The sequence below is a fragment of the Limulus polyphemus genome, unplaced genomic scaffold (assembly GCF_000517525.1).
Source record: "Limulus polyphemus unplaced genomic scaffold, Limulus_polyphemus-2.1.2 Scaffold2569, whole genome shotgun sequence".
Classification (NCBI taxonomy): domain Eukaryota; kingdom Metazoa; phylum Arthropoda; class Merostomata; order Xiphosura; family Limulidae; genus Limulus; species Limulus polyphemus.
Genome location: NW_013668179.1, coordinates 79181 through 90341, shown reverse-complemented (window position 1 = coordinate 90341; position 11161 = coordinate 79181). Strand labels below are relative to the sequence as shown.

Genomic DNA, 11161 nt, shown 5'->3' with positions numbered 1-11161 from the left:
ATTTCCACAGTCACTTTAACTTAAACACACGCTATAATTCACAACAATTCACGCACTTATGGTCACTACCGCACTTAACTCATTTGTAGGTCTCTGTCTCTGCCTATCTGCAATTATCTTTATGCTGTCACTTCATTTGCCGGGTTATATATATACAAAAATAGAGGGCGCATAGAAAAGACTAGAGTTACCACGAACAGACATGATCTTTCTAGAATCTCATGACGTGTTACTAGCGTCATGTGATTTCCGCTGTCGTGACACTATGTTGCTTAGAATCAAAAGTGTGACCTAATATTATTGTTAGTCTATGTAGTGAAAGTGTAAAATGAAATGTCTCAACAGTGAAACTGAAAAAAAATACTTGTTGATTCCTTAATTCAGTATATTTTATTTTTTTAACTTTGGGAATATGACATGCAAAAAGAGTTTAATTCAGAAATGAAAGAAGTTTAAAATTCAATTGATATACTTTTCTTTCATGAGAAACTTTATGTGCTTGGGCCTAGACTATGTGATTCCACACTATGTCTTCACTTCAGGCTTAATTACAAAAGCATAGTGCCTTGGGCTCACTTATCATATCATGATAAAGTTAATTAACATTTTATTATTTTAATTTTTGTAGTTGTTTTGCAATTTCTTAACAACATTATAATATTAAATATAAATTATAATTTTAAATAGAAATACCTAATATGGATGGAAACAATGAAACACTTCAAGAAACAAAACGTCAATTAGCAAGAGAAAGAAAAAGACAATGTATGGCAGGACAAAGTCAAGAAAGATTAGCAAAAATTAGGATAAATGAATCACAGGTAAAAAAAAGTCCATATTCATTGTAATTTTTAGTTTTATAAATGTTATTTATTGTACTTCAACAGCAGCATGTTAACAAAAGATATCTAATTACAGGAATAATATCTATTTATATCCATATATAGAAATGAAGTAGAAGATTTATTTAAAGCAAAACTTTGTTTTGTTTTTAAGTTAATGATTTAAATTAAAATTGATATTTTAAGATGGAAACAACAGAAATAGCAGAAGAAACGAAAGAAGAGCGAAGATGTCGTCAAAACCGAGAGAGACAACAAAGATTTCGTGCTCGCCAAAGTGCCAAAAATGTAGCCAAAATAAGGATATTAGACAATGAACACATATTAAGAAGAATCAAAAATGAGACATGGGAGCAGACTGAAAAAAAAATGATGTTTAGATACAGAAAGACATGCTAGAAGATGAGCAAATAGAAGAAATGTACAAAGACAAATTATTTGTTTTGTTTTATTTTTCACAATTCCAAGTATAGTGGTTAGAATTAAAATTATATCGTTAGAAATGTCTTGATACATTCTTTATGTTTTGAATATTGAAAATGTTGGGTCTTAAAAACATACATTTCTGTTTTGTGAAAATTTTCATACTTAATTACAACATGAATAGAAAAGGGATACTAAAAACGTTCTTCCCATCTTATGATGGGTGTATAAACTAGTATTAAATATAAATAGCAATGCTGTTTCTGCTAGGAAACTTTGAGATAGTCATATTATATTATTTTAATAATTAATGTTAAAATTTAAGTGACAAAGCTGATAAGTGGAAAGAGACTGGAACTGGGACAGGTTAGTGCTTTATCACTAATCTACCCAAGCATACATGCCTTTCCCGTAATGCCCATTTACTACCACCCAAGTTGATTAACTACCATCCAACCAAATATTATTTCTGAGGTGACACCTATTTCCACACACACAGAATAGATTGATCCATTGTGCATCTGCCTATGAGATTTGCATTCGACTAGCCTTGAGCTAACTTCCACCTAAAAATCACATTTAATGTGAACTATGCCTGATGACAATCATCATGCAACAATAGCCCTCCACCAGTAAGAGGGCAACACAACATTCTTGTGCAGTGACTCCCCCTAAGCACTTGTGCTCGAAATAAGTTCATTATTTTCCTCAGCATTGTTTCTAATGGACATATTTAAAATGATTAATTAATCATATGAGATTTGCAATAGTTTTCAAAACTTTAATTTCCTTCAAGTTTAATTGTTTCTGTCTTTGCTAAAGAACAAGAAACTCTTTTTCCTGCTTATCCATTATGAATTCTCAAGTAACAGTAATTTCTACTGTTGCTACTGGAGGCTTGTTGTCTGTGAGGATATGACAGCATTGTTCAACAAGTTGTGGGTTCCTTAATGCATACAGAACCTTCTCATTCCATCCATTCTGCTGACATTCCTTCTTCTCAGTTTAAACATGTTTCCTCTACCAGAAGTTGATTGAGGTAATGCTTTATCAGTGGAGGAAAAGCTTCAACTTTCTAATCTCTTTCTTGGCATGACTTCACAGATATGTTCTTTTTTTTCTCTTTCTCTAGTGTATTTCAATTCCTCCTGTTCTCTACTACATGAAACTGATACTCAAAATTATTTTGTCTTCCCTCCATATTAGATTCGTTTCTTGAACAATGCACCTATACTCACATGCCTTGTCATCCTTGCCTACTTGACTCTTTTGTTCAGTCTTACAGCCATTCTTCATTTCCATTCCTGGATTCTCAGTTTTTGAAATCTCTTTTACTTGCTTGGGGGATGGACTCTAACTTCTAGTTCACTTCCTAGTGCCCAGTTTTCACACATCTGTTTCCTTTCTAGTTACCTTTTGTCCATTCACCTTATTTTTGAGGTACTTCATCATGCTCCTGAAGGGTTTACTGGGTTTATATACAAAAATTAGCTCTTACATCCACAATGTCCCTGGTCATCGTTTGACTCTTTGACAAATGATATGTATCAAAACCTTTATCATACATTTGTCGTTTTAAGTTTAATTTTTAGATCTTTATATATAAGAAACACTTTCAAAAGATTAAAAAAAAAACAGGAAGTAACAGTTTTCAATTAATGCAGTATCCAGTTTATTCTCTCCTTTATACTACTTTAGCCTGTACTACTACTACTACTGCTCTCTCCATTCTTATTTAGTTTCTCTGCTGTTGGTACTTGTTGGGTTTGGATGCTCTCATAACTAATGTTTACCTGCTTCACTTTTATCTACATGATCTTTGTTGATCTCCTTTTCTTTTCTCATAGGTCTTTGATTGTTTTCCTGATATTCTCTGGAGACCAGGAAATCTATCCTTGTTGTCTTCTTTGGTTTTATATTTTTCTCAACTACGCCTTCTGTTCCCGTTCATATACTTGCTAAATCCACATCTCCCCTTCCCATTCCTGCTTCCTATTTTCTTCTTCTTCCCAATTCATGACATCAAGGTCATCACACATCTTGTTGGGTCTGGCCCAGTGGGTGCTTGTTTTTCTCCTTTCGCCAACCTTTGGTCTACATTTTTGGCTGACAGATGGTTTTTTTTCAGGTCCTTACCCTTGGATTGTTTCTCAGCTTCTCTTCCTCTTCTCTCTCCTTTTCCTTTCCTACTCCATTCAAGCCCATTTATCTTCAGCATCTCGAGAATGCTGTCTCAGATCTCTTGGCCAAGAATGCCATCGATAGAGTACTTACCTGATTCGAGGATATTATTTTAATCTTTTCTGGTCCTGAAGAAGACCAAGGACTGGTGTCTGGTTGTCACCCTCTTGTCTTTCAACTGCTTTCTAGTCATTCTGTGGTTCTGAATGGAGTGTTTCTATTCTTACCAGTGATCGTTTTCACACAGTCTGCGGATGACCAAGGTCAACGTGTCAGACACTTTTTTACACAGTTGGATTTCCCCATTCTTCAGATATTTTTCCATTTCATCCAATGGAAACGATTTTTCAAGTTCTATGTTCATTCCATTGGCATTGCATCTGCTACTTATGTCTTCGGTTGAATTGTATGGGCATTTTTTTGCCCTATTCATGGATTGGGGTTGAGATTCCGTAAATTACCTGGACAATTAATTGACTTCTCATTGCCCCTTCTAGAGAGCACTCCTCTCACACCTCCATTATTCTGCAGGAGTCTGTTTGGCTGGGCTAGCTAGTCAAACATTTCAAGTCTTTTCTCATGCCTATCCAATACTTTATACATCTCAGTGTGTTCTTGAACACTCCATCACCTCTTCATTGGCAAGGAATGGAATGTCTTGACACCAAGATTTGTACTTATCATTTATAGCCTGCACATGAAGTTATTTTGCTTTTGGGAACTCTGGCTTCACTAGACCCACTCATTCCTTTAGGCCAAGCACACATTCATCTCCTTCAGTGGACATTGTGACACCAGTGGAACCTGTCTTGATGGCTCAATCATGCCAATAACGCAGTGGGCATTCCCTTGTTATTCCAGTCTGAATCTCCATCTCTTCACAGAGACTTTCTTGTAGGGCTGGGAGGAGCATTTACTTCACATCAACATACTCGAATTTTTTGCAGTTTGTTGGGCATGTATTCTCTGGATGGTTGATTAATTAAGAAAAGACCATGGAATTTTCAAAGTGGATCATGACCAACCAATCTATATGAACTGTTGCTTTCCTGTTTTTTATACCATGTTTTTCTAAAGACATACTTTCTTCTCACCTGTGGGCAGTGTGATTCAGATACATATGCCATCGATGTTTTCTGTACTTTCTTTCCTTGTACTCATTTACTTTACTTAGACCAGACATCTTTCTTTCCTATCTTCCTCCCTTCTATCTCTTATCTTTATGCTTGTTCAGATCCAGCTTGTGATGTTATTCTGTGTGAACATCTCGTTTTCAGGGTTCCCATCATCTTTTGTTTCTGTCTTTGGACCCATCTTCATCCAGGGACCTATTGCCTCCTGCTCTGTCTGGATGGGTCTGCCAACTTCTCCAGTTGGTGTATTCTTCCATGAATATTGATGCTCAAAAGCTTTTTCACATTTTGTTGCATCCAATTTGTCACCTGTTTCACCTTCTTGAATCTCATTTTCACAAATCCTTGGACAAGGTCCTTCAAGCTGGCATATTGATGAATCTTCACACATTTGTCTTCCTTATCTTCATCATCTGGTTGTTTTGCCTCCTGCTGGATTTCAACTACCTCCAGTCCCTATTCTTCAATTTACAAATTGTCTTTGAGAAAGGTAAGTAAATTTTCTTCTTCATCTCCATCTTCCCTCTCATAGAATCCCAACAGGTGGCAAGTGTTGCCTCCCAAGGTATGCTTATTTCTCAAAATCCGCATTGGACAAGGGCTAACAGAAAGCGCTCAAAAACCCATCTGCCCTGGCTCTATCACAGCTTACTGTCAAGATAGGTGTTCCACAAGATCACTAGATGTATCCTCATGAAATTAAACTTACTCAATTCAGATCATACCATATCATGAAAAAAAACCAGCACCAAGGAAGTGACTCTCCACTTGTGAACATTTGGGCTTTCTAGAGGGAGGTGAGGTATTGTCTCAGTAATTAACATTTTCCTTAATTTCTGATAGATACTCATCTCTTCACACCTTCCAATCCATCCTCCAACTTCTGGTGCACTTTCTTCTTGTCTAATCTAAGAATAAATTTATGTCAGGCAAAAGTACTTAAGGGGAGTTACTGTGCAAAGAGGTTGTGTCTCTCTTTTTTTAGTGGAGGGCTATTGTCGCTTGATTATGTCATCATGCACTAGTGCAATTTATGCTAAACAGGTAATTTTTAGGTGGGAGTTGGCTCAAAGCTCGTAACATGCAAGTCTCATACGCAGTTGTGCTAGGGATCAAGTTATTTTGTATGCAGAGGTATCTGTCAGAAATACATTTTTAGGTAAAGAAAATTTTAATTTCTGTGTATATGGGCTTTGTCATTTTGTAGCCTTCAAATTATACATACTATAACTCTGATTGTACTAGGTGTATCTTCACAAAATTTGGTCAGTTGTAAATATTACCAGCCTGTTGTAAACAGAAAATTCAGATTTTTGGATAAAGTATCTTTATTAATGATTTTCTTTGAACTTATGTGTCAGTTTGAGTGAAAGGCGATTTTAATGCTAAGAATAAAAATAATCATTTTCAACTTACAGTTTTCATTTGTATAACTTCTAAAACCTAAATGATATTAGTGTACATGAAATGAAAAGTTTAAGAATATGAAATAAAATTAAAAATACCTTCCCGCTTTTTTTTTGTCTAGAAGTACTGTACATTGTAACAGACAAATACAATTATTTTCACTATAATCTAAGCTTTCTAACCACTTTTTACACCTGCTTTATATCAGTTGTATTGATTCACAGCACTATTAGACATCTCTCATTATAGGAAGCACAGTATAGCACAGCAAGACAGTTTAATGTAAACAATTGGATCAAGTTAAATCATGTGGCCTGACACTATGTAAATTACATAAGTGAACTGAATGAGCGATCACAAGAAATGTCTCAATTTCATCTTTTCATCTAGGTATTCTTATCTAACTTAATAAATTCCTACTTTTTTACATTTTAGTCACAATAAATAAAATTTAAACATAAAAAAACAACAAGAAATACACCATTTACATTAGCTATTGATCTGTTTGTCCTCGAGAATCTACATTAATAAGTTGTCCATAAAATAATTCATGTTGTTTTCAGATAGAGATTTTAGAACACAATAAACATATTAGGTGATATAATAGTATGTCCCAGAACTACCATAATTTAACTGCCTTTCTAGCTAAGCTATAAATAGGTTAAAAAATTCTGTTAGTTGCTCAGAACATTTACTTCATTCAACATATAATATTTTCTTCAAAACTACAATCATTTCTGCTAAAATATAAAGAAATACATGAGGGCAGGATATTGGATTTTGTTCTGTCTAGTGGTTACAAACATGTCCTTTAGCAATGTTGGAGAGAATTATAGATATATTTTGAATGACAAGATGGGTGTCCCAAATATAGTGATACGAGTAAAGCAAGAAGATTGAATGTTTAAATTATATATTCTGGCTGTGTAGTATGATACTATAATTAAGGTAGAAAGACAAACTAAAATGTAAATTCAAAGCGCAGATGTATCATGTGGTAAAGGAAAATGAAGATTGAGAATTTATTTGAATATTTTCTTTTGAAATTTATAATAATTAATACTTAGATAATATAAAAAATTTAATTATTAAACTCCTTTTTGATGCCATTTATACTGACATAAGTTCATGATAAAGTAGTTTAATTAAATTTTGGATGTAACTTTGTAAAACAAAAAAAGGTTATATGCTTAGGGTTATAGAAATGTAACTAGACTTACATATTAATATTTTTCAAATCTGATAGGAAGTCGTGAAATATAAATATTATTGTAATAATTGATATTAGATATTTAATTGAATAGAGACATCAGGACCACAGTTTGAATCAGGACATTTAACTCTGCCATTGAGCTATCCAGGAGTACATGCCATCCCCATCAAAGCTTATTCTCACTCTGAGCATGATCACCATACTATGTTGTGTTGTTATAGTCAGGAAATTAGTTTGTTTATTTACTGCCATCCAACTAGAAATCTTGAAATAGAAGTATTATATTATTAATATTAAACTAGCATATAGCTCATAGTATACCCTAACCTCACATTTCTAACTAAAATAACTAACTGAAATAAATAAATTTTCCAAAATCAAGCTTCACCAACAAAGAGGCAGAAAAGTGCAGTTGAGGCAGCCAAACATTGGTAAATTCCTTCGTGAGCCAATCAAAATTAAGATCATTCATGAAATGAATTTGTGGCTTATTCATAGAATATTTATTGGTAAAAATCGGTTAGATTAACAACTTCTAATATATAGAAAAGCCAGTGTGGTTTGGTAACACTATGTTCCAACAATGGCTTTTATGCATTTGCCATCCAAACCCATTTCTTGATTTTGCTAAAACGCCTATTGGTCAAGTTCTACAGAACTGTTGTAAAGTAAATATTTAATATTAATTATTATGTTTTTATATTACAGGTTTTATAACTTGCAAGATTTCACAAACTAAAGAAAGACTTAACTTCACAAATAAATCTAAACAATCACTCATTTATTTTCCAGTACACAAGGTACATCTGTATTTCTAGTTACTTTGTTAAAACTCATTATTATTGTGTAAGTGTTTCAAGTTCACATCCTGCATGCAGGAGTCACAGTAATTTAAATGGTCAGAACGAGATAAGTAAAAATGATGTGGTTTGTTTGTTAGAGATGAAGAACATGGTAGTTAATTATTAATAAAGTAACTTACCAAAAGTTACTTGTGTGGTAATCCTTTACCTCAGTTAGTAGAGCCCTCACCTGGCATGCAAGCAGTCATTGGTTAAGTTGTGAATACTGGAAACTCAGAAATTAGAATTATCACATGTCAGTTCTGTCACAAATATCATTTCATTACCACTGCTGTGGAAAGACAGTGATATGATGAAAGGAACTTATTGGTTTAGTGTACTAGACAGGACATCTGGCTATTGAGAAGTATATAAGGATATCAAAAGTAGAATTTGGACTACTTTTAGTACTTGGGATTGCTTGTATGAATTTTGGGTCCTGTAATTTGGGCTGTGTCTGCTACTTTGAAGAAGCTGACAGTGCCCACATTATGAGTCTTGCAGTGGGACAGATGATTCTGTCCTGAATTTGATAAAATAATAGATATCATACTGATATAGTTTTATTTTGTCAAAATGTTGACATTTCTAGATATTTAACTTGCATATAGATATAGATATTTTAGTCAACACGTTAAATTAAAAAGTTATAAGTATTTTATGGTAATTATCACTTGAAGTAATAAAATAACTGATCTTCAAAATGTACTAAGCATTGCCCAATAGTTAATATGCTGAAGTGTGGTTCATCTCCCATTACATCTATGGGTGTGATATAAAAGTGACAGTTAAACCCCACCTTTTGACATGACAAGAGTTAGCTGTAGGTGATATTGACTGGTGACCTTCCGTCTATCCTGCTACTTCAAAATTATGTATGGCTAGAACAGTTAGCTCTCATGTAGCTTTGCACAACATATCAACAGACAGATAAAATTTATTAATATTAATCCAGGAGTTACTGGCTGAAAGTAATGTTGGTTATTGTGGCAATATCTGTTCAAATTAAAAACCTTCCTTTGAATCTGGTCTGTTATCTTCATTTTATAAACATCCCATTTTATGTTTTAGATGCTATATGGAGTTTGTCAAAATAATGTATGGTGTATTTATCAATAACTTTATTTTTCACATCTGTATTTTTTATTTTAGATATAAAGACCTATGTGAACACCTCTTCTGGAAATCAGTTTGCTGGTGATCATGTTTTAACACAAGAAGATCCCTTTATGGAAACAGAGGTCAACAAGTCTCTGAAACCAAACAGTGACGTATTTCGAAAAATGAATTTAAATGTAAATAACCTGAAACAATGTGTTATGCCAAATAATGATGAGAAGCAATACAGTTGTTCACTCTGTGGGAAAGTATTTGGAACATACAGTAATTTAAAAATTCATCAGAAAATACATACTGGAGAGAAACCATATAGCTGTTCAGTGTGTGGCAAAAAATTTTTAACAAATAGTAAATTAAAAATTCATCAGAGAATACACACTGGAGAAAAACCATACTGTTGTAAGGTATGTGGTAAAAAATTTGTATGTAATAGTAATTTAAAAATACACAAGACAATACACACTGGAGAAAAACCATATAGTTGTACAGTATGTTTCAAAACATTTGGAACAAATAGTAAATTAAAAATTCATCTGAGAATACACACTGGAGAAAAACCATACAGTTGTGAAATATGTGAAAAGAAATTTAGAGTGAATAGTGACCTAAAGGTTCATGAGAATTTACACACTGGAGAGAAACTAAAGAGTTGTTTGGTTTGTGGCAAAACATTTGGAACAAAGAGTGTCCTAAGAAATCATGAGAGGATACATACTGGAGAAAAACCATATTATTGTAAAGTATGTGGTAAAACATTTGTTTCTAATAGTAACTTAAGAAAACATGAGGTAATACACAGTGGAGAAAAACCATACAGTTGTGTAGGGTGTGGCAAAGACTTTGTGTCAAAACGTGAACTGAAAAGCCATGAGATAATACATATTGGGGATAAACCTTATGGTTGTGTAGTATGTGGCAAAACATTTGGAAGGAAAAGTGATGTAAAGAGTCATGAGAGAATACACACTGGGGAAAAACCATACAGTTGTGAAATCTGTGGAAAAAATTTTGGAAAAAATACTTACCTAAAAAGACATGAGATTGTACATAGTGGGGAAAAACCATACAGCTGTGCACTCTGTGGCAAAGAATTTGGAACAAAGAGTTACCTAAAGAAACATGAGAAAATACACACTGGGGAGAAACCGTACAGCTGTGTAATCTGTGGCAAAGAATATGGAACAAAGAGTTACCTAAAGAAACATCAGAGGTTACATACTGGGGAGAAACCATATAGTTGTATAGTGTGTAACAAAGAATTTGTATTTGATACCAGCTTCAGAAAACACCAAAAGATACACACTAGAATTAAATCTTAACACTTCAGTGGACATATAGTGGGGAGAAACTACAGTTGTGTTGTGTGTAGCAAAGAAATGGAGGTTATAATCACCTTAAGAAAACACTAGAGGATTCATACTCAGGATAAACCACAGAAGTATGGTGTGTGGAAAAGTATGTGGATCCCTAAAACATCAGGACTACAAACTGTAGAGAAAGCACCCAGGTATGATTGTAGCTAGGAATTTTAAGGTAGTCCTTATTTGGAAACGTTTTAAGAAGTGGAGGAAGAAAGAGTGTGAAGTGTGTTACTAAGGGCTTAAGAGACAAAAATTTTAAATATCATTATATATAACGTAAATAAAATCTTATTTAATGGTGGTCAGTTGTTGGGTGAAGAAAAAAATCTATGATATAAGAATATTTTTTTACCTAAAATTGAAGTGCTGCTTATATTTAACAACAATTAGATGGACATTTTAATGTTAACATATTAGTTAATTATGTCATGTGAGTTTCACATAATGCAACTCTTTTATAGTTAGGATTTGGTGTTTTTGAAGTGTTTGGTATTTGTTTTTTATAAGTGAAGCTTACAAAAATTAAATATTTATGATAAAGCTGGTTAGTAGACAATACAATATTCTAACTAAATGAGTATGGACTACTGTTTCTTGATATCCTTTATTCATGAACTATGACATCTAGAATGATGGAGAT

General features: G+C 33.4%; 2 protein-coding genes across 2 annotated transcripts in view; both read left to right on the top strand.

The window, feature by feature from the left end:
• Positions 1–9307, top strand: part of LOC106467326 — an 87948-nt gene extending 78641 nt beyond the window's left edge. The window contains exons 5-7 of the mRNA XM_013927671.2: positions 688–821; positions 1029–1263; positions 9194–9307. Coding sequence (XP_013783125.1) covers positions 688–821; positions 1029–1241 — 347 coding nt within the window. The 3' untranslated portion in view covers positions 1242–1263; positions 9194–9307. The remainder of the gene's footprint in view (positions 1–687; positions 822–1028; positions 1264–9193) is intronic.
• A 368-nt stretch (positions 9308–9675) lies between these two features.
• The window catches only part of LOC106467324 (zinc finger protein 91-like), a gene marked incomplete at its 5' end in the record, with an annotated part of 66014 nt that continues 64528 nt past the window's right edge, over positions 9676–11161 (top strand). Inside the window, one exon of the mRNA XM_022395488.1 lies at positions 9676–10474. Within this exon, the coding sequence (XP_022251196.1) occupies positions 9676–10474 (799 nt within the window). The remainder of the gene's footprint in view (positions 10475–11161) is intronic.